This window comes from Ascaphus truei (assembly GCF_040206685.1).
Source record: "Ascaphus truei isolate aAscTru1 chromosome 2 unlocalized genomic scaffold, aAscTru1.hap1 SUPER_2_unloc_2, whole genome shotgun sequence".
NCBI classification, from domain to species: domain Eukaryota; kingdom Metazoa; phylum Chordata; class Amphibia; order Anura; family Ascaphidae; genus Ascaphus; species Ascaphus truei.
In genome coordinates this window covers 570,916-594,718 of record NW_027453816.1, presented here as the reverse complement: position 1 = coordinate 594,718, position 23,803 = coordinate 570,916, and the positions used below count along the sequence as shown (strand labels likewise).

General features: G+C 47.0%; 1 protein-coding gene across 8 annotated transcripts in view; it reads left to right on the top strand.

The window, feature by feature from the left end:
• Positions 1–23,803, top strand: part of LOC142473266 (uncharacterized) — a 111,926-nt gene that overhangs the window by 9,654 nt on the left and 78,469 nt on the right. For 5 of the 8 annotated variants that reach the window (XR_012790018.1, XM_075580459.1, XM_075580460.1 and 2 more), the window contains exons 2-7: positions 4,399–4,707; positions 5,217–5,525; positions 8,585–9,235; positions 9,793–9,915; positions 12,595–12,720; positions 23,004–23,164. Coding sequence is in view for 7 of the 8 variants with exons in the window: in XM_075580459.1 (XP_075436574.1) it covers positions 4,399–4,707; positions 5,217–5,525; positions 8,585–9,235; positions 9,793–9,915; positions 12,595–12,720; positions 23,004–23,164 (1,679 nt within the window). In the remaining variant the exon portion in view is untranslated. The remainder of the gene's footprint in view (positions 1–4,398; positions 4,708–5,216; positions 5,526–8,584; positions 9,236–9,792; positions 9,916–12,594; positions 12,721–23,003; positions 23,165–23,803) is intronic. The other 3 variants (XM_075580462.1, XM_075580461.1, XM_075580465.1) reach the window with 3 other exon arrangements.

The following is a 23,803-nucleotide window of genomic DNA, read 5'->3' as shown; positions in this document are numbered from 1 at the left end:
GTATAAGATTGCTGTTTGAGAGAACTCATTTTAGACTCTAGGTGTCACTACCATCTACGCTCACTGTTTCAATACCTCGGCGACTCACCCGAGCAGGCAGGGCATTCGTAACCAGCAGCTGATCTGCCTCTCTGAAGGCAGCTGAAAAGATACGAGCGAGCGGGGTGTTTTCACAGTCACCACAGACATCCATCGCTCAGCATACGCAGTTTGCCTGCCTTTTTAAACGCAGAAGGTACAAGAGTAGCATATAGTATTCATTTACCACAAGCCTTATATATATACAGCTCAGTATACGCGGTGTGTCTGCCTTTTTAAAGGCAGAGGATATAACAGAACCCCATACGTTCACTGTTTAAATATCTCGGCAACTTATGCGAGCAGGCAGGGCATCTGTAATCAGCAGCTGATCTGCCGTCCTGTAGGCAGTTGAAAATATACGAGTAAGCGGGATGTGTTCACAGTCACCACAGACATCCATCGCTCAGTATACGCAGTGTGTCTGCCTTTTTAAAGGCAGAGGATACAATAGAACCTCATAGTATTCACCCACCGCGAGTTCTATGTATATACTTGCTATATGTATACCAACTTTTGAGCATATAGAGTTTATTAAAGTGTGATACAATGCATTTTCTCCAGCGCTATACCTAGCCTCACAAACTCTTCCTGCAACACGCAGATAAAATAAGTGTACATACCTGTCACACCGCACGAGAAAAGAGCGTATCTGTCACCAGTATAGACCTACTATTACTACTACCGTAGAGCATATGCAGCTTATTTGCCTATCCAAAGGCAGAGGAGACAATACGACTGAACATGGCTCATCTATTAGGATAATATACTCACTATATACATACTTATCTCTGAGTATACGCAGCTAATAAGCTGATGGTGCAGTCCATTCACATCAGCGCTATACACAGTCTCGTGTTTTGGTTCTAACAGCATTACCTGGGTACTCAATACTTTGAACACCAATAAAAGGCACATTGACACTGAGTAACTTTAGTCAGGTGTACACCCTATTAGAGGGTATACACCAGTTTTTAATTATATTTGAATTTATTAATAAAGTTTTTTTATACATACATTTCTTCACCTCTGACCGCATTATTATTATATAAAGGTCTGCAGTGCGCCTATATCAGGAATCTTATGTACCTTCTCTAGGTACACCTATCTGTTTATATGTATAACCTAATATATATATATATTTTTTTTTATATATATATATATATATATACAGTGCTTGACAAATCACCCAAAAATCTACTCGCCGAACCAAAAAATCTTCTCGCCACCTAGTCCCGCCCCTAGCCCCGCCCCCCAAAAAAGAGAAATTGAATAAATTCCTAATAAGAACAACATTAGTTTTTGACATAAGTTTATTTCTTGTATTACATTTATACTTTACTACAATTAGTCCTTGTTACGTGCGTGTGTGTGTGACTAGTTTCCTGCACCCATTAACCAGTGCCTGGACGTCCCCGCGTCACAATATCTAAAGCAGCAATCCCGCCTGGGATCTTACCTGATCCGCAGTCCCTCAATGTCCAGGTACCCTCATTCCCGCAATGTTATACATTGGAGGGGAGGTGTTCCCTACCTGTCTCCTGGGTTAGGGGGATTCTGATGTCTTCCGTGTGAAGCTTGAGTCAGATCTGGAAGAAAGCAGTATAGGTTATTTCGGTGTAGGTATAGGGCAGTTAAGATATATAGGGTAAATAAGATATCCAGATACAGAGAGGGGAGAGAGACAGAGAGGGGAGAGAGACAGAGAGGGGAGAGAGACAGAGAGGGGAGAGAGACAGAGAGGGGAGAGAGACAGAGAGGGGAGTGAGACAGAGACGGGAGTGAGACAGAGAGGGGAGAGAGACAGAGAGGGGAGAGAGACAGAGAGGGGAGAGAGACAGAGAGGGGAGAGAGACAGAGAGGGGAGTGAGACAGAGACGGGAGTGAGACAGAGAGGGGAGAGAGACAGAGAGGGGAGAGAGACAGAGAGGGGAGAGAGAGACACATAGAGAGGGGAGAGAGAGGCACACAGAGAGAGGGGAGAGAGAGGCACACAGAGAGAGGGGAGAGAGAGATGCACAGAGGCTTGTATGTTTTGTAGTGTGATTATTATTATTCTGTGCAATAAAACGGTTATACTTACACAAGTGTGTTTTGTTGCATGGAGTTCCTGTAACGGGGTAATTCCTCATTGTAGAATCCCGTACAGGTGGAGGCGCTACCAATCACCAACTCAGGTACACCCCAGGTTCCCAGCAGCGGAGGCTCAGGTTTCCTGGGAGCCACAGGTATCACACCACACCACACACACCATAGCCGCACATCTCCCAGGGGGTGGGGGAAAGTGCACTACATATGTTACCTAGTAACACCATGACATCATCACGTGGGTCACATGGTGTTACAGACATGTGCAGGGGAGTTTGTAAGGCAGGATGTGTTTTTTGGGTGTTCACTCATAGTGTCCTCATTAGGAAGATAGGAGATGCCTTTATGTTGCTGAACGCTAGCTGGGAAAAGTCTGTACTTTATGTTGCTGAACGTTGGCTAGGAAAAGCCTTTATGTTGCTGAACGCTGGCTAGGAAAAGTCTGTACTTTATGTTGCTGAACGCTGGCTAGGAAAAGTCTGTACTTTATGTTGCTGAACGCTGGCTAGGAAAAGTCTGTACTTTATGTTGCTGAACGCTGGCTAGGAAAACCCTATACTTTATGTTGCTGAACGTTGGCTAGGAAAAGCCTGTACTTTATGTTGCTGAACGCTGGCTAGGAAAAGCCTGTACTTTATGTTGCTGAACGCTGGCTAGGAAAACCCTATACTTTATGTTGCTGAACGCTGGCTAGGAAAAGCCTGTACTTTATGTTGAGAACGTTGGCTAGGAAAAGCCTGTACTTTATGTTGCTGAACGCTGGCTAGGAAAACCCTATACTTTATGTTGCTGAACGTTGGCTAGGAAAAGCCTGTACTTTATGTTGCTGAACGCTGGCTAGGAAAACCCTATACTTTATGTTGCTGAACGCTGGCTAGGAAAAGCCTATACTTTATGTTGCTGAACGCTGGCTAGGAAAAGCCTGTACTTTATGTTGCTGAACGCTGGCTAGGAAAACCCTATACTTTATGTTGCTGAACGCTGGCTAGGAAAAGTCTGTACTTTATGTTGCTGAACGCTGGCTAGGAAAACCCTATACTTTATGTTGCTGAACGTTGGCTAGGAAAAGCCTGTACTTTATGTTGCTGAACGCTGGCTAGGAAAACCCTATACTTTATGTTGCTGAACGCTGGCTAGGAAAAGCCTGTACTTTATGTTGCTGAACGCTGGCTAGGAAAAGCCTGTACTTTATGTTGCTGAACGCTGGCTAGGAAAACCCTATACTTTATGTTGCTGAACGCTGGCTAGGAAAAGTCTGTATTTTATGTTGCTGAACGCTGGCTCGGAAAAGCCTGTACTTTATGTTGCTGAACGCTGGCTAGGAAAAGCCTGTACTTTATGTTGCTGAACGCTGGCTAGGAAAAGCCTGTACTTTATGTTGCTGAACGCTGGCTAGGAAAAGTCTGTACTTTATGTTGCTGAACGCTGGCTAGGAAAAGCCTGTACTTTATGTTGCTGAACGCTGGCTATGAAAAGCCTATACTTTATGTTGCAGAACTTGGGCTAAGAAAAGCCTGTACTTTATGTTGCTGAACGTTGGGTAGGAAAAGCCTATACTTTATGTTGGTGAAACTTTGGCTGAATAAAAGCCTATGTTATTTTCCCCAAAACAAATCTCCTTTCTTCACCTCTGCACGCATGTCCAGTGTTCCTGATAGCAGCACTGTATATGGGATATAGGGAAAGCACTGCGTTCTGTTGTAGATATTTCCGGTTTCACTGTAATCGCTTGTGTCACTACCATAGCAATAATGCATTATTTGGTCTGGGATTCCATAGATAATGTTGTTGGTTTGGGTTAGTATCTTCACCACAAAAAGTAGGACTGTGACTGCTCATACAAGTCTTCTAAACCTGAGTAATGTAACCTCTTGAGTGACCCATGATGAAGCTACACATCATGAAGTCTGGCATTGCAGTGGCACCATCGTGGATTGCATTCTGTGATCTGACTGGACGAGGAACGGAAGGGGAGCAGTTACTTGATCACAATGTGCTGGATGGGAGGTGGTACACTTCGGTGCCACTGACCCTCCGGCAGGCCAAGGGTTAAACCATATGTGTGTGCTTTAAGAAAACAAGGATACTAAATAAAAATGTGGTACAATACCAACCATCTAATACCAGTGCACGCCCACCACTCGTGTGACAGTATCAATGCCTCTTCTTGTGGGAAAGAATGGAACTGCAAAGCTAGTTAAAGGTTAAATTAAAACCACATTTATTTAACAGTATCATCTGGGAGCACCGGGACTGAAACATCACATGTCACTGGTGGGAATGAGGCAGTGACCTCCAGCTATCCATGGACGACAGATGGAACATCTGGGAGCACCGGGACTGAAACATCACATGTCACTGGTGGGAATGAGGCAGTGACCTCCAGCTATCCATGGACGACAGATGGAACATCTGGGAGCACCGGGACTGAGACATCACATGTCACTGGTGGGAATGAGGCAGTGACCTCCAGCTATCCATGGACGACAGATGGAACATCCCAATTCAATACGTTCCCTTTCACTACAGAATCTATAACAGGTATGAGAAATACTTTGGGCCATATTTCCTAAGCAGTGTTTTGCCATAAAACATCTTCAAGCACTGGTACACATGTGACAAGTCAATGGACTGTAAGATGCCTTCAAGACAAGAGCCATAATGTGTATTATAGCAGAAGACTACTTAGTACAAATTCTTGTAGGGAACTGTATTTTTATGTTTATTATAAGCTTAAAGTATTCCGTCACCCACTACTGAAGTGTTCACTTATTGTTTCACAAAACCATCTTCCTTGGAAAGAAGACCAGGGATTTAACAGAGAGTAATACAATAGTGAAGGACTTCTTTCTCATGAGGCTCTTATTTGTGCTGATAAGCTCAAATCTCTATAGGAGCCGTGACTGTAATAGTTTGTAATGATATTACTGCCATGGTAATAAAGCATCTTGGTGGCTGATTTATCATCAGGCTTTTCATAGATAATCTTCTTGCTTTAGGTTAGTTACCAAGATTGTAATTGCAAAGCTCCTTTTAAATGTATCTGACAGTTTCAGACGGGAGCCCCGGGACCGAGAGACCACAGGTCACCAGTGGGATAGAAGCTGAGACCTCCAGCTTTCCGTCAGGGTTAGATGGAACATCTGGGAGCACCAGGACCAAGAGACCACAGGCCACCAGTGGGATAGAAGCTGAGACCTCCAGCTTTACATCAGGGATAGATGGAACATCTGGGAGCACCAGGACCGAGAGACCACAGGCCACCAGTGGGATTGAAGCTGAGACTTCCAGCTTAACATCAGGGATAGATGGAACATTCCAATTCAATATGTCCTCCATCACTGCAGAATCCAGAACAGGTATGGGAAAGTCTTTGGGCCATATTTACAAAGTATTTTTTTGCCGCACAAAGTGTTAGAAGACACAATTCAACTCAATGGACTGTAGGATGTCTTCATAAGTCAGAAGGTGGGTTATTAGGCGTCTTATTGTCTGCATAGTAAATACAGTATGGGTTTTTTATCTTGTGTGGAACTTGAATTATATGTATTACTAGCTTTTGTGCCCGGCTTCGCCCGGGGAATGTAATATTGAATACATGTCCCCGCCACCCCCTCCCCCCACTGCCGGCACATGTCCCCGCCACCCCCCGCTGCCGGCACATCTCCCTGGACCTCCCTCCTCCACCCCCCCCCCCCTGCTGCTGGATGTAGTGCGGGGTGAGACTTGTCCCTGTCTATATGTGTCTGTGTGTTTGTTTATGTTTGTGTGTGTGTGTGTCTCCCCCTGCTGCCGGAACATGTTCCCGCCCCCCCTCCCCCTCCCGCTGGCGGCACATCTCCCCGGACCTCCCTCCTCCCCCCCCCCTGCTGCTGGATGTAGTGCGGGGTGAGACTTGTCCCTGTCTATGTGTGTCTGTGTGTTTGTTTGTTTGTGTGTGTGTGTGTCTCCCCCTGCTGCCGGAACATGTTCCCGCCCCCCCTCCCCCTCCCGCTGGCGGCACATCTCCCCGCCCCCTCCCTTCATTGGTGCATCTCCCCTCCCGCTGGTGGCACATTTTCCCGCCCCCCGTTGGTACATCTCTCCCCCCGTCCCCGTAGGGTTGCCAGGTGGCTTGTCCAAAAATACTGGACACAATGGCGAAAGTTGCAACACGCGCGAGAATCGTTAGTGGGGAAGAATGTTATTTATAAATGACCGGACCTTTTATTTATTTATAAAATGTTTTACCAGGAAGTGATACTGACTTATGTCATTTTTCTAAATTTCACTCCAAGTATTTACCAATTTGCACCAATTTATATTCTATTTCGTAAAAAATCTGGGGAGGAGTCTTGGGAGGGAGCGCCCTTCCGAGGATTGTTTTATGAAATAGTGCAAATTGGTGCAAATTGGTGCACGCTTGGAGTGAAATTTAGAACAAATGATGTAAAGGTCAGATCATTATAAATAACTGACCTGCAGTCACACTGTACAGGGCGAGCAATACTGATCTTACTGCTCCTCCCACAAATTCCAAGATACTTGCACCCCCTCCTCATCCTCTCTCTCCTTATCCTCTCACCCCCTCGTCCTCGTCCTCTCACCCACCCCTCATCCTCTCTCATCCCTCCCCTCCCTTCATCCTCTCTCAACCCGCCTCCTTGTCATTATCACCCCCCTCCCCTCTCCCTCCCAGTCATTATCAGTACAGTAGCATTCAAATTTAGACTTCAAAATCCAGCATTAAATTGCATATTGAATCATGCCATTGGATAAGTAACCTGCTCTGCCTTCTTGGGGATGTGTGAGTAAGGGTGCTGCAGAGATTGCAATGCTGCTGTGATGAATTTACAATGGGGGTTATTTTTAATAGGTCCTGAAAATGGTTAGACTTAGTATGGTAACAGAAAAGTAAGGGGGAGTGAGCAATTGCTCAAAGTTGTCAGTACTGTATGTACTGTCTATCACCACACACACAAACAGGACACACACACACACACACACACCCAGGACACACACACACACAGGACACAGGCAGCAGACAGGAGACACACACACACAGGACACACACAGGACACACACACAGGACACACACACACAGGACACCCACACACAGGACACCCACACAGAGGACACAGACAGGAGACAGGACACACACACACAGGACACACACAGGACACACACACACACAGGACACAGGCAGCAGACAGGAGACACACACACACACAGGACACACACAGGACACACACACAGGACACACACACACAGGACACACACACACACAGGACACACACACACACAGGACACAGGCAGCAGACATTAGACACACACACACACACACACACACACACACACACACACACACACAGGACACACACACACAGGACACAGGCAGCAGACAAGAGAAAGGACACAGCCTCACTTCTCTGCTGCATGCTTTTCCTCCGCTCTTTGGCCCCACCCCCAGGCTCCTGCTACCTCCTCCTGATTAGCTGCTGCTATGTAATCAGCCAATCAAGATGGTGGAAGCTGCCCAGCCCCCTAGCAGCAGCAGCAGCCCTGCTCTATCCCTTCGCACGATATTTACCCCCCCCCCCGCTGGCACATCTCCCCCCCCTCCCGCTGGTACATCTCCCCCTGCTAGCTGGATCCAGGCAAGGACACGCCCCCTCCCTTAGTAGCCACGCCCCCCGTCCCCTGCTCCTGCTCTAACAGATTTGCTGAACAGCTGAGTGAAACTTAGTATGTCCATAATTTGGGAGGTGAGTCAGATTGAAAGCTCAAAATAGTTGCGTTGACCTACAAATCCGCAGCAGAATGTACAGTAAAAGTTTTTTTTTGCTATGTGGTGCCGTTTGTGAGATTTCGATGCTTCTGACATACAAACAAACAGACGGAATCCACCTTAGAATTATAGTATAGATAAGCTTAGTGTCCGATCGCTTACCACTGAAGTGTTTCCTCATTTTTACACAAGAACATCTTCCTTGGAAAGAAGACCAGGGATATAACAATGCACAACAATATAGTGAAGGATTCCTTATGAGACTGTTATTTGTGCTGATAAGCTTAGATCTCTATAGGAGCGGTGACTTAATAGTTTGTAATGATAGTACTGCCATGGGATTAAAGCATCTACATGTATGGGACTGATTTATAATCAGGCCTGTCGTAAATAATCTTGTTGGTTTGGGTTAGTAGCCTATGCCCAAAAAGCAGGACTGTGCCCGATTACATAAGTATTCTAAACCTGAACAACTTCAACAATATGTGCGTACTTTAAGAAAACCATGGAACATTAATAAAATAGTAGAGGTTTAATAACCATTTAATACCACTACACTTCAACCGCTCACGTGTTGGTATCGATGCCACCTCTTCTTCTGGGAAAGATTGTAACTCCTTTGAAAAATGTCCATTTATTTGACCATTTCAGACGGGAGCACCAGGTCAGAGGGATCGCATGTCACCAGTGGGATGGATGCACTCACCCCAAGCTTACCATGGGTGACAGATGGAACATCTGGGAGCACCAGGTCAGAGGGATCACACGTCACCAGTGGGATGGATGCAGTGACCCCCAGCTTACCATGGGTGACAGATGGAACATCTGGAAGCACCGGGACAGAGGGGTCACATGGAACCAGTGGGATGGATACAGTGACCTCCAGCTTACCATGGGTGACAGATGGAACATCTGGGAGCCCTGGGACAGAGGGGTCACACATCACCAGTGGGATGGATGCACTCACCCCCAGCTTACCATGGGTGACAGATGGAACATCTGGAAGCCCTGAGACAGAGGGGTCACATGGAACCAGTGGGATGGATGCAGTGACCTCCAGCTTTCCATGGGTGACAGATGGAACATCTGGAAGCCCTGGGACAGAGGGGTCACATGGAACCAGTGGGATGGATGCAGTGACCTCCAGCTTTCCATGGGTGACAGATGGAACATCTGGAAGCCCTGGGACAGAGGGGTCACATGGAACCAGTGGGATGGATGCAGTGACCTCCATCTTACCATGGTTGACAGATGGAACATCCCAAATCAATATATCCGGCGCCCCTACAGAAGCCGTAACAGGTATGGGAAATACTTTGGGCCATATCTACTAAGCAGCTTTCTGCTATAAGAGATCTTCTAACGCTGGAAGACACCTTCCATACCAATCAACTGTAAGATGTCTTTAAGAGCCAGAAGGTGTCTAATTATATGCCAAGTAAATATGGGCCTATATTTTGTGGGGAACTTGAATTATATTCATTATAAGCTCTGTGTCTGATCCCGTACTACTGAAGTGGTCCCTGATCTTTGCACAACTTCCTTGGAAGAAGACCAGTGATTTAACAGTGTGAAGTAGAGGAGTGGAGGACGTATTCCCTATGAGGCTGCTATCCATGCTGATAAGCTCAGGTCTCTATAGGAGCTGGGACTGTAATAGTTGTAATGATGTTACTGCTGTGGTAATAACGCAGCCCTGGGGCTGATTTATCATCAGACACTCTCACTGTTTGTGGTTAGTACCTATCACATGAGTTGCTATCTGCATCCAGTGGGTACCATTGCCACGTGTGGTGGAAGAGACTGTGATACAATGTGTGGCAGACACACCTTCAATGCTTCACATGTTTGTATTACAGAGACAGACGGGACCTGGAACGTGACGTCCGAGACGTCGGATGCTGGGACCTCCAGCTTGCCATGGGTGACAGATAGTACATCCCAATCCAATACGTCCTTCATCACTACCGAAGCCATCAAAGGTGAGGAGAAGGGTTTGTTCTCTTGTGGATATAGAAATCTATTCACTATTGGCTTCAAGAGTCTTATACGGCTTTCAATCTTTGGGGTTTCTTTAACTCCTTTGCAGCGGTATTATATAGCTTTCATTGTGAGCAGAGCCTTGTATAGAGAGGAGAGACACAGACCGGGGTGGGATTGTAAGGAGAGGCGAGATGTATACAGGGGTGGGATTGTAAGGAGAGGAGAGATGTATACAGGGGTGGGATTGTAAGGAGAGGAGAGATGTATACAGGGGTGGGATTGTAAGGAGAGGCGAGAGACAGACAGGGGTGGGACTGTAAGGAGAGGCGAGAGACAGACAGGGGTGGGATTGTAAGGAGAGGCGAGAGACTGACAGGGGTGGGACTGTAAGGAGAGGCGAGAGACAGACAGGGGTGGGACTGTAAGGAGAGGCGAGAGACAGACAGGGGTGGGACTGTAAGGAGAGGCGAGAGACAGACAGGGGTGGGACTGTAAGGAGAGGCGAGAGACAGACAGGGGTGGGACTGTAAGGAGAGGCGAGAGACAGACAGGGGTGGGATTGTAAGGAGAGGCGAGAGTCAGACAGGGGTGGGACTGTAAGGAGAGGCGAGAGACAGACAGCGGTGGGACTGTAAGGAGAGGCAAGAGACAGACAGGGGTGGGACTGTAAGGAGAGGCAAGAGACAAACAGGGGTGGGACTGTAAGGAGAGGCGAGAGACAGACAGGGGTGGGACTGTAAGGAGAGGCGAGAGACAGACAGGGGTGGGACTGTAAGGAGAGGCGAGAGACAGACAGGGGTGGGACTGTAAGGAGAGGGGAGAGACAGACAGGGGTGGGACTGTGAGGAGAGGCGAGAGACAGACAGGGGTGGGACTGTAAGGAGAGGCGAGAGACAGACAGGGGTGGTACTGTAAGGAGAGGCGAGAGACAGACAGGGGTGGGACTGTAAGGAGAGGCGAGAGACAGACAGGGGTGGGACTGTAAGGAGAGGCGAGAGACAGACAGGGGTGGGACTGTAAGGAGAGGCGAGAGACAGGCAGGGGTGGGACTGTAAGGAGAGGCGAGAGACAGACAGGGGTGAGACTGTAAGGAGAGGCGAGAGACAGACAGGGGTGGGATTGTAAGGAGAGGCGAGAGACAGACGGGTGGGATTGTAAGGAGAGGCGAGAGACAGACAGGGGTGGGACTGTAAGGAGAGGCGAGAGACAGACAGGGGTGGGATTGTAAGGAGAGGCGAGAGACAGACAGGGGTGGGACTGTAAGGAGAGGCGAGAGACAGACAGGGGTGGGACTGTAAGGAGAGGCAAGAGACAGACAGGGGTGGGACTGTAAGGAGAGGTGAGAGACAGACAGGGGTGGGATTGTAAGGAGAGGCGAGAGACAGACAGGGGTGGGACTGTAAGGAGAGGCGAGAGACAGACAGGGGTGGGACTGTAAGGAGAGGCGAGAGACAGACAGGGGTGGGACTGTAAGGAGAGGCGAGAGACAGACAGGGGTGGGACTGTAAGGAGAGGCGAGAGACAGACAGGGGTGGGTACCGAATACAGATGTTACACGCTGCGTACTGAATACACGTTATACGCTGTGTACGGAATACAGATGTTACACGCATTGCACTGAATACAGATGTTATACGCTTTGTACTGAATACACGTTATACGCTGTGTACTGAATACAGATGTTACACGCTGTGTACTGAATACAGATGTTACACGCTGTGTACTGAATACAGATGTTACACGCTGTGTACTGAATACAGATGTTACACGCTGTGTACTGAATACAGATGTTATACACTTTGTACTGAATACAGATGTTACACGCTGTGTACTGTATACAGATGTTACACGCTGTGTACTGAATACAGATGTTACACGCCGTGTACTGAATACAGATGTTATACACTTTGTACTGAAAACAGATGTTACACGCATTGCGCTGAATACAGATGTTACACGCTGTGTACTGAATACAGATGTTATACGCTTTGTACTGAATACAGATGTTACACGCATTGTACTGAATACAGATGTTACACGCTGTGTACTGAATACAGATGTTACACGCATTGTACTGAATACAGATGGTACACGCTGTGTACTGAATACAGATGTTACACGCATTGCACTGAATACAGATGTTATACGCTTTGTACTGAATACAGATGTTACACGCTGTGTACTGAATACAGATGTTACACGCTGTGTACTGAATACAGATGTTACACGCATTGCACTGAATACAGATGTTATACGCTTTGTACTGAATACAGATGTTACATGCTGTGTACTGAATACAGATGTTACACGCATTGTACTGAATACAGATGTTACACGCTGTGTACTGAATACAGATGTTACACGCATTGTACTGAATACAGATGTTACACGCTGTGTACTGAATACAGATGTTACACGCTTTCTACTGAATACAGATGTTACACGCTGTGTACTGAATACAGATGTTACACGCTGTGTACTGAATACAGATGTTACACGCTGTGTACTGAATACAGATGTTACACGCTTTGTACTGAATACAGATGTTACACGCTTTGCACTGAATACAGATGTTACACGCTGTGTACTGAATACAGATGTTACACGCCGTGTACTGAATACAGATGTTACACGCTGTGTTCTGAATACAGATGTTATACGCTTTGTACTGAATACAGATGTTATAAGATGTCTGGATGATGGGGATTGCCCCCCGTTCAGCACCTGCCCGGATCAGCAGGGGCGCCGCGTGTGTCGTTGTGACCTCGGTTATTACTTCCAGCGAGATGTGGGCTGTGTTATAGGTAAGAGTGGTGTGTCACTGCGAGGGGGGGACACAGCAAAGGGGGGGGGACACAGAAAAGGGGGGGAGGGGGGACACAGCACGAAGCTTCCCTGATCTGTGATTACAGTAAATCAGGGGGTTCCCAATCTTTTTAATCTGGCCCCCCGGAAACATTGCGTTTGCCTTTGGGTCCCTGCTGTTTATTTGGGGCACAGAGGAACGTGCCCAAGGTTTGGATGTTGGGAACCCTTAATTATCCCATTTAAAGGAATAAGGAATATATTATTATTATTATTTCAGTTATTGGTGCATGAAACTGCACTTCCATGTTATCTGTTACTCTCTCTGGCATTCTGACCCCCTCTTTCTCTCCCGATGTCCCCCCTTTTTTGGGGCGGTGCCCCACCCCCTCTCTGCTATAGAGGGAAACTGATTGTCTCTATCCCAAACGTATTCTGAATACGCAAAAAGCAGCCGCGCATCAGCTGAGAAAGGGACGCTCCCTCCTGTGCGCTTCTCAGTGGGGAAAACGCGCTAAACAGCGCTAAATCAGTCACATGGGCTGAGGTTTGCAGGTGACTGATCCACAAACACCATCTTTATAAGCTCCTGCCCACCTGTCGTTGCCCTCAGTGTCTCGCTGGGACGTTCACTGTAATAGTGTAGGCCCGTACTAACCCAGAAGTACCAAGGCTGAGGACATCTCACGGCACTTGGAAACACCTTCTGGTTCGTTCTCTTCAATGGTCCGGGCAGCGTCTTCCAGCTCCGGGAGGGCTTCCGGATACCTTGTAATAATGTCCTGCTTCCCTCTTCCAAAGCACCTTTCTGTTCCGCTTCAGAGGTTAAATTACCTTTTAAAAAAAAGTCAGAGTTCTATGCCGGAGGCCGTGAAACGCAACTCTATCCGAAACATTGAGGCAAACCTCTTCCCACCTCACAATACATTATAAAGAAGGAGAAAAGGGTGCTCCACCCTGCGCAACTCTATCCGAAACATTGAGGCAAACCTCTTCCCACCTCACAATACATTATAAAGAAGGAGAAAAGGGTGCTCCACCCTGCGCAACTCTATCCGAAACATTGAGGCAAACCTCTTCCCACCTCACAATACATTATAAAGAAGGAGAAAAGGGTGCTCCACCCTGCGCAACTCTATCCGAAACATTGAGGAAAACCTCTTCCCACCTCACAATACATTATATACTGTGTGGAAGTAGAACAGTGACACGGCGATATAGTTACATAGTTACATAGCGATATAGTTACATAGTTACATAGCGATATAGTTACATAGTTACATAGCGATATAGTTACATAGTTACATAGCGATATAGTTACATAGTTACATAGCGATATAGTTACATAGTTACATAGCGATATAGTTACATAGTTACATAGCGATATAGTTACATAGTTACATAGCGATATAGTTACATAGTTACATAGCGATATAGTTACATAGTTACATAGCGATATAGTTACATAGTTACATAGCTATATAGTTACATAGTTACATAGCGATATAGTTACATAGTTACATAGCGATATAGTTACATAGTTAAATAGCGATATAGTTACATAGTTACATAGTTACACAGCGATATAGTTACATAGTTACATAGCGATATAGTTACATAGTTACATAGTTACACAGCGATATAGTTACACGGCGACATAGTTACACGGCGACATAGTTACACGGCGACATAGTTACACGGCGATATAGTTACATAGTTACATAGCGATATAGTTACATAGTTACATAGTTACACAGCGATATAGTTACATAGTTACATAGCGATATAGTTACATAGTTACATAGTTACACAGCGATATAGTTACACGGCGACATAGTTACACGGCGACATAGTTACACGGCGACATAGTTACACGGCGACATAGTTGCACGGCGACATAGTTGCACGGCGACATAGTTGCACGGCGACATAGTTGCACGGCGACATAGTTGCACGGCGACATAGTTACACGGCGACATAGTTACACGGCGACATAGTTACACGGCGACATAGTTACACGGCGACATAGTTACACGGCGACATAGTTACACGGCGACATAGTTACACGGCGACATAGTTACACGGCGATATAGTTACACGGCGACATAGTTACACGGCGACATAGTTACACGGCGATATAGTTACACGGCGATATAGTTACACGGCGATATAGTTACACGGCGACATAGTTACACGGCGACATAGTTACACGGCGACATAGTTGCACGGCGACATAGTTGCACGGCGACATAGTTGCACGGCGACATAGTTGCACGGCGACATAGTTACACGGCGATATAGTTACATAGTAGATGAGGTTGAAAAAAGACGTACATCCTTCCAGTTTAACATATGCTAAATTTAGACAACAGATACTTTATCCTATATCTATACTGTGACAAACGGCTTACTCCGGGGCTCCGTCGTTTGTCCGGGACTGTTTAGAACACGGTCTTTTAGGGTAGGTTAAATGATGAGGCGTCACGTACTGTTCCTTTAAACAGGCTATGCCTGGTTTATTCAGTCCCAGGCACTGAGACTGCCACAGTGCATACAACAGAAAACAGATCAAAACAAAAGCTGCTCACCTGAGCGATAACTTAACTTAGATATCCCTGACTCAGGGTTGGAAGTGGCTTTTCCACTTCCAACATCAAAACACGGTACTTTTGCAGTCTTACACAAATGAACAGAAAGATTGAACCTGTTTGGGGAAGAGGCTTCTCCCCTCTGTAGTTCAGCAGCCTTCCAGCCTCCTGGCTCTTGTGGGGAGACCAGAGCAAACAGGAAATCAGTCTTTCATACCTGATTCCTAATTAGCATGACAGGTGACAGAAATCAGGCAGCAGACAAACTCTGGTCTGGATCTCTCATCCCTCAGTTCCAGCGCTTGCCAAACTGTGGGATGGAGTGTATGTATTATAAGGCTGCACTCCCAGGCCAAACAGGATAGAAACTGTCTAGTATCCTGGGAGCCCTATATACGGAATTTATTACCATCCCCTGGTTTCTGTCACATATCCTCCCCCCCAGCTCAGACCTCGAGGGATGAGCGACCATGGATATTAGGGAGTGCATCCTTGACAACCCGTCAGCATTGCCATGTTTGTGCCCTGACCTGTGTTCCACAGAAAATTTAAAGGGTTGTAGGCTTAGGAACCACCTGGTCACTCTAGCATTCTTTTCCCTGTTTTGACACATCCAGGTAAGGGGTGCATGATCTGTGACCAACCGGAATTTTCTCCCCAACAGGTAGTATTTGAGCGTCTCTACAGCCCACTTTATTGCGAGACACTCTTTCTCTACTATGGAGTAATTTTTCTCCTGGGGATTTAGTTTCCTACTTAAATAAAGGATGGGGTGCTCCTCACCTTGAGACTCCTGGGAGAGTACCGCCCCCAGCCCTACCTCAGATGCGTCGGTTTGGACTACGAACTCTTTGGAGAAGTCAGGTGTGACCAACACTGGTTGGGCACAGAGAGCTTCTTTCAGGCTTCTAAAGGCCTGTTCGGTTTCGGGGGACCACTTTACCATTAGCGGTCCTCTTGCTTTTGTGAGGTCAGTTAGTGGGGTTGCCTTAGTTGCAAAATTGGGAATAAACCTTCTATAGTACCCAATTAACCCCAAAAAGGTCCTTACTTGTTTTTTTGTAACTGGCCTTGGCCAATTTTGTATCGCCTCCACTTTGAGTGTTTGGGGTTTGAGTAAACCTCTGCCAATAGAATATCCCAGATACTTGGCCTCCTCCAGACCAATAGTGCATTTAGCGGGGTTAGCAGTTAGTCCAGCAGACCGGACTGCGTCAAGCACAGCTTGGACCTTTGGAAGGTGGGATTGCCAATCTTCACTATGGATTACCACATCATCCAGGTAGGCGGCAGCATACCGAGCATGTGGTTTTAAAATTTTATCCATCATTCTTTGGAATGTGGCGGGAGCTCCATGTAAGCCAAAAGGCAACACCTTATACTGAAAGAGGCCGTCTGGGGTTGAGAAGGCTGTCTTTTCTTTTGCCCTTTCTGTGAGGGGAACCTGCCAGTACCCTTTTGTTAGGTCTAGGGTTGTGAGATATCGGGCTTTGCCCAGTCTCTCTACAAGTTCATCTACCCTGGGCATAGGATAAGTATCAAATTTTGACACCGCGTTTAGTTTCCGGTAGTCATTACAAAACCTTGTTGTACCATCTGGCTTTGGGACTAAGACTATAGGGCTGTTCCACCCACTTTGGGATTCCTCAATTACACCTAGTTTTAGCATTTTTTTAACCTCTAAACTTATAGCCTTTCTTTTGGCCTCTGGGATTCGGTACGGTTTAAGGTTAACTCGGACCCCCGGTTCAGAGACTAGGTCATGTTCAATTACGCTAGTTCTACCTGGCCGTATAGAGAAGATTTCTTTGTTTCTTTTCACTAAATTCTGAACCTCTCGTTTCTGATGAACAGACAGGGTTTCAGCTATGCTAACCTCTGGGTCAGTTTCTTGATTCTCTGACGGACCTGGGGGTACTAGGGTTAACAAGACTTCTCTATCTTTCCAGGGCTTGAGTAGGTTTATATGGTAAATTTGCTCAGGTTTCCTCCTACCTGGCTGTCTTACCTTATAATTTACTTCTCCCACTCTTTCCAAGACCTCATATGGCCCATGCCATTTAGCAAGGAATTTACTCTCCACGGTGGGAACCAGAACTAGTACCCTATCACCTGGAGAAAAAATTCTGACCCTAGCACCCTTATTATATGTATTCCTCTGTGCTTCTTGAGCTTTCTCCATGTGTTCCCTCACTATGGGTAGGACTGCAGCAATGCGGTCCTGCATCTGGGCAACATGCTCTATTACACTTCTGTAAGGGGTAACCTCGTGTTCCCAAGTCTCTTTGGCTATATCCAGTAAGCCCCTTGGGTGTCGGCCATACAATAGTTCAAACGGGGAGAAGCCAGTGGATGATTGGGGAACTTCCCTAATGGCAAATAACAGGTACGGTAACAAACAATCCCAGTTTTTCCCATCTTTATCAACCGCCCGCCGTAACATGCTCTTTAAGGTTTTATTGAACCTTTCCACTAAACCATCTGTTTGTGGATGATAGACTGAGGTTCTGAGATGCTTGATTTTTAGGAGTTTACATAGCTCTTTCGTTACTTGGGACATAAATGGTGTTCCCTGGTCAGATAGAATCTCTTTAGGAATCCCGACCCGGGAAAACAGAACTACTAACTCTTTTGCTATGTTTTTAGCTGAGGTGCTACGTAGGGGAACTGCCTCCGGATATCGGGTGGCATAATCTAATATTACCAATATATGCTGATGTCCCCTAGCAGACTTTATTAGGGGTCCTACTAGATCCATAGCAATCCGGTCAAATGGTACCTCTATTATGGGAAGGGGTACCAATGGGCTGCGGTACGCCTTGAACGGGGCGGTGATCTGACATTCTGGGCATGAGGAACAATAATTCGTAATTTCTGCCAGAACCCCAGGCCAATAGAAGCTTCGGAGAACCTTTTCTTTTGTCTTTTCCACCCCTAGGTGTCCCCCCAATGGATGACTATGTGCGAGGTGTAATACTACGTTACGGAATGTCCGTGGTACCAACAATTGTTTAGTTGTAACTGATTTCCTTTTATCAACCCGATATACTAGGTCATTCTCTACCTCGAAGTAGGGGTAAGCAAGTGACCTATCTGGTTGGCCAGGAGTACTATTCTGGTCCCGTATATTTCCCCTTGCTACCGCTAATGTGGGGTCCTCCCACTGGGCCTTCTTAAAACTCCCAGGACTGACCTCTAGGTCAGCGAGGTTCTTATCCGGTTCTGGGGTGGTAAGTGTCTGCTCAACATCTTGATTTGGGGTATTCCCTACCAAAGTAGTGATGGGGAAGGGAATTTTACAGCACTCCTCCTTTTCCCCCTTCTTATTTGGGCCCTCGTCAACCTCCATTTCTGAAAAAGGGAAAGGATTTGTTTCTTCTAATACTTCGTTATGGTCCGCTATTGAACTCTGGGCGCTATTCTGAGCGGGGGACCACATTTTTAGAAAATGGGGAAAGTCGGTCCCTATTAACACATCATGTGCCAGTTTGGGTACAATACCCACCTTGAAATCTAAAGAACCAAACTCTGTTTCAAAAAAAACATCAACAGTGGAATATTCATGATTATCCCCATGTATACAACAAATTGCCACTCTTTGTGAACTGTTTCCCTGTTTCTTCTTAATGGGCAAGAGGTATTCGGACACTAGTGTGACCATGCTCCCAGAGTCAAGAAGTGCCCGAACCCTCTTACCATTAACCTTTACAAATGCCCACAGATGGTTATTCAAGGGGTCCTCTGGGCTAGGGCCCATACATTGGGACAACAGCGAATAAGGTTCCACGCTGTTGCATTGCATGGGCTCATCATTTAGTGGGCAGATTTTTGCTGTGTGGCCCCTCTCATGACAATTTACACATTTAGGTACATAGTCTGTGTCCCACTTAGAGCCTTTTCCCGGCTCCCCATGTTGGCTATTGCCCTTAGTGTGCGAACCACTGTTGCTGGTGCTGCGTGAAGGTGGTCGCCGCTCTTCAGCGCCCCTTAACCCCGGTACCCTTTTACCGTCTCTGGAAGAGTCCTGGAACCTCGGGTAGTGGGGTTGCTCCACGACTGTGGGTTGCGGGTGCTCTTCTGCTGCATTGTACCTTTCTACGAGGGCCACAAGCTCATCCGCATTGTGGGGGTCACTCCGACTGACCCAACGGCGTAAGGCAGAGGGAAGTTTCCTCAAGAACTGGTCCATGACCAACCGTTCCACGATGTGGCTGGCTGAGTTGATCTCGGGTTGTAGCCACTTCCGGGCGAGGTGGATGAGGTCATACATCTGGCTTCGGGTGGCTTTATCCATCGTGAAGGACCATGCGTGAAACCTTTGGGCACGAACAGCCGTGGTTACGCCGAGGCGGGCGAGGATCTCGAACTTCAATTTTGCATAGACGTTAGCTTCGGCTGGCTCTAGATCAAAGTAAGCCTTCTGGGGTTCGCCGCTTAGGAAGGGTGCGATTAGACCAGCCCACTCAGCTTCTGGCCATCCCTCTCTCTGTGCCGTGCGTTCAAACGTGAGAAGATAGGCTTCCACATCATCCGAGGGTCCCATCTTCTGAAGGTAGTGGCTTGCCCTGGTCATTTTCGGTACTGGGGCTGCCGCTGCCAGTGGAAGGTTACTGATAGTCCCCCTCAGGATCTCGAGTTCCTGCTGTAAGCCCTGAGCGAACCGCTGTTGCTCCTCTCTCAGCAAGCGGTTTGTCTCTTGCTGGTTTGCATTCGCGTTTTGCAGGGCTTCATTCGTCTGTTGCTGGTTTGCATTCGCCTGTTGCTGGTTGGCATTCGCCTGTTGCTGGTTGGCATTAATCTCTTGCTGGGCTATTAGCAGCTGTTGCTGGGCTGCATTCGTCTGCTGCTGGTTTGCATTAGTTTCTTGCTGGGCTATTAACAGCTGTTGCTGGGTTTCATTCACGTCTTTCTGGGCAGCGACATTGCGTACCAGCGCACCCACCACGTCTTCCATCTTGTTTGCAGAGGATGAAAAAAAACTTTTTTTTTTTTTTTTTTTCAAAGTTCTTCAACCCGCAGACCCCCTAGTGCTCTGCCCGCACTCTCCACCATATGCGACAAACGGCTTACTCCGGGGCTCCGTCGTTTGTCCGGGACTGTTTAGAACACGGTCTTTTAGGGTAGGTTAAATGATGAGGCGTCACGTACTGTTCCTTTAAACAGGCTATGCCTGGTTTATTCAGTCCCAGGCACTGAGACTGCCACAGTGCATACAACAGAAAACAGATCAAAACAAAAGCTGCTCACCTGAGCGATAACTTAACTTAGATATCCCTGACTCAGGGTTGGAAGTGGCTTTTCCACTTCCAACATCAAAACACGGTACTTTTGCAGTCTTACACAAATGAACAGAAAGATTGAACCTGTTTGGGGAAGAGGCTTCTCCCCTCTGTAGTTCAGCAGCCTTCCAGCCTCCTGGCTCTTGTGGGGAGACCAGAGCAAACAGGAAATCAGTCTTTCATACCTGATTCCTAATTAGCATGACAGGTGACAGAAATCAGGCAGCAGACAAACTCTGGTCTGGATCTCTCATCCCTCAGTTCCAGCGCTTGCCAAACTGTGGGATGGAGTGTATGTATTATAAGGCTGCACTCCCAGGCCAAACAGGATAGAAACTGTCTAGTATCCTGGGAGCCCTATATACGGAATTTATTACCATCCCCTGGTTTCTGTCACAATACTTATTGATCCAGAGGAAGGCAAACAAAAAACCCCAGAGTCATATCATCCAATGATATCTCATAAGGGGAAAATAAATTCCTTCCTGTCTCCAAATATTGGCAATCAGATTAATTCCTGGATCAACATCCTTCCCATGTATACTTATTTGGTATATCCCTGTACACCTTTCCCATCTAAAAAGATAGCCAACCTTTTATTGAATATATCTATTGTATCTGCCATCACAGTCTCCATGGGTAATGAACCCCACACTGTAACTGCCCTTACTGTAAAGAACCCTTTCCTTTGTTGCTGGTGAAATCTCCTTTCCTCCAACCTTAAGGGATGGCCCCGAGTCCTTTGTACTGCCCGTGGGATGAATAGTTCTTTTGAAAGCTCCTTGTATTGTCCCTGAATATATTTGTATATAGTTATCATATCCCCTCTTAGACGCCTCTTTTCTAATGTAAATAAATGTAATTTAGCTAGCCTCTCCTCATAAGTTAGATTGTCCATCCCTCTCTACATTTGCATCATTCCCTTCATAAACATCATCCCTTATAATAGGTTTTAGATCTGGTTTAACATATAAACATACTCCACCTCCCCTTCTATTTGTGCGATCCTTCCGAAAAAGGGAATAACCCTCTAAATTAACTGTCCAGTCATGAGTTTCATCCCACCATGTTTCAGTAATGCCTATGATATCACACTGCTCCCTTGCAGCTATTAATTCAAGCTCCCCCATTTTATCTGTCAGGCTTCTTGCATTAGCAAGCATGCATTTCAGGTTTTTTTCAGCCTGTACTATTATCTTATCTGCGCCTTCCTTTCTGCTCCCACTTGCTTTAGTCTTTAGAAGTTTTCTAGTATAATCTCTATTTACTATGGGTATCTCACTGCTTGTCAAACTTGCACTTGCCCCCATTCTACCCCCATACCACCTTGTATCCTCATCTATTCCATTTAGTTCATTATCTGTTTCATTCCCCTCCCCTCCATCCTAGTTTAAAATCTCCTCCAGCCTTTTTAGCATTCTCCCCCCTAGCACAGAAGATCCCTCTTCATTGAGGTGCAATCCGTCCCTAGAATATAGATGGCACCTCTCAGAAAAGGAGTCCCAGTGCTCTAAAAACCCAAACCCCTCCTTCCTGCAGCACTTTCTTATCCATGCATTACCCCAGGGATTTGCAAACTCTTCCGTTCGCGGACCCCTGTCTGTGCTCACCTTGCCAGCGCCTCCCCTCCTTCCTGCACCCCTTTCTTAGCCGTGCATTAACCCAGGGATGTGCAAACTCTTCAGTTCGCGGACCCCTGTCTGTGCTCACCTTGCCTGCTCTACCCCTCCTTACCTGCTCCTGGGCTCCGCACGTCATATGACATCACAACATCATGTGACGTGTTGCCATTTGACCCCACGCTGCCATTGAACGCCGCGTTTTCATGGTGACGCGCAAGGGAAGTTGCAGAAGTCTCACGCCTCCTCTGACATTTCATTTACACGCCAGCGGGAAGAGCGCAGGGCCTCTGCAACCACCGCGCCGCCCCCTAGAAAATCCCACGCCCCCCAGTTTGCGCACCCCTGCATTACCCTCCCCATTCTCTGACTGTCTCCCGGCGGTGGCGCATGGCGCTGGTAGCGTATCAGAAAACACCACCGTGAAGGTCCTTGCCTCACGCACGCGGCCGCGCTCCCGGAAAATGTAATAAAGAAAGGTGAGGAAGGGCTGGTGTTAAATTAAAAGTAGTGGCGTTTGTTGCCTCAGTATTATAACACTTTGAGCACTGGTTAAGCAATCCCTGCTTCAGCACAGGCGGCTCAGATGGGATTAAAGACTGAGCCTCCTGTGTTGAAGCTGGGATATCCTGAAACCCTGACCTGTTAAGGCAGCCACCTCTAGGATGGACTTTTAGCTGCACATATGCAAGGCCCGGCTTCGTGGGACAGGGCAAAGCTGGGAAGGAACAAGGAGAACGATGAAGCAGCTGTAAATTACAATAAGATCTTCTTCTTCTTTTCTGTCCACTGAAAGCCAGAACATTCGCAGCCCGAATCTCTCTCCCCGAGCGGAGGTGGGAGCAGGGCTCACGGGGGAGGCTTCTGGAGGGGAAGCAGCCAGCTTCCACCCAAGAAGAGAAGAACCAGCGCAAAGCCAGGTCATGGGCTCAGCTCTCGGAGAAAGTGGGGACCGTGGTAAGAATCAAAGGCACAGATCAGAGATCGTAGCATGAACAAGTGGAGGTGGGGGTATATGTGGCAGTAACGTAGGCTGCCCCCCTCACATAATCTCTGGGGCGGGGGGACCTCTTTGACTTTTAAGTGTGCTATTCCGGGGCACATTGATGCTACAGGTGTGTGTCTTGCAGGCAGCACAGTCCCTCTGTGCTCAAGAGACCCCCTGCAGTGTAAGCAGGAGGCTTTTCTACCTGTCTGATGAGCCAGGTGGAGACTAGTTAATTATCTCTAGCTGCAATTAACCAGCTCCCTGCTGGATTCCTCAGACCAACACAGGCTTTCTATTCTGTTCTTTTAGACAGGAGCTGAGGCCTGTCACAAACAGGCGTAACATGAGGGTATTGTAGGATAATATTGCATTATGTAGCTATTACTTTATTTATTCAGTATAGCACTATTCAAGTACATAGCGCGTCACAGCAGTAATACACAGGGCATAATTATATAACACTCGGAGTAAGCGCATCAGACGTGAAAGTAACAATAGGAAACGGAAACAGGACAAGGTACAAGTACTTTGCATGAGCAAAGTTGGATAGCAACTGCCTGCTATTTAAAGGCCAGAGGCAGCTGCTGGCAATGAGGTCCAAAGTGAGG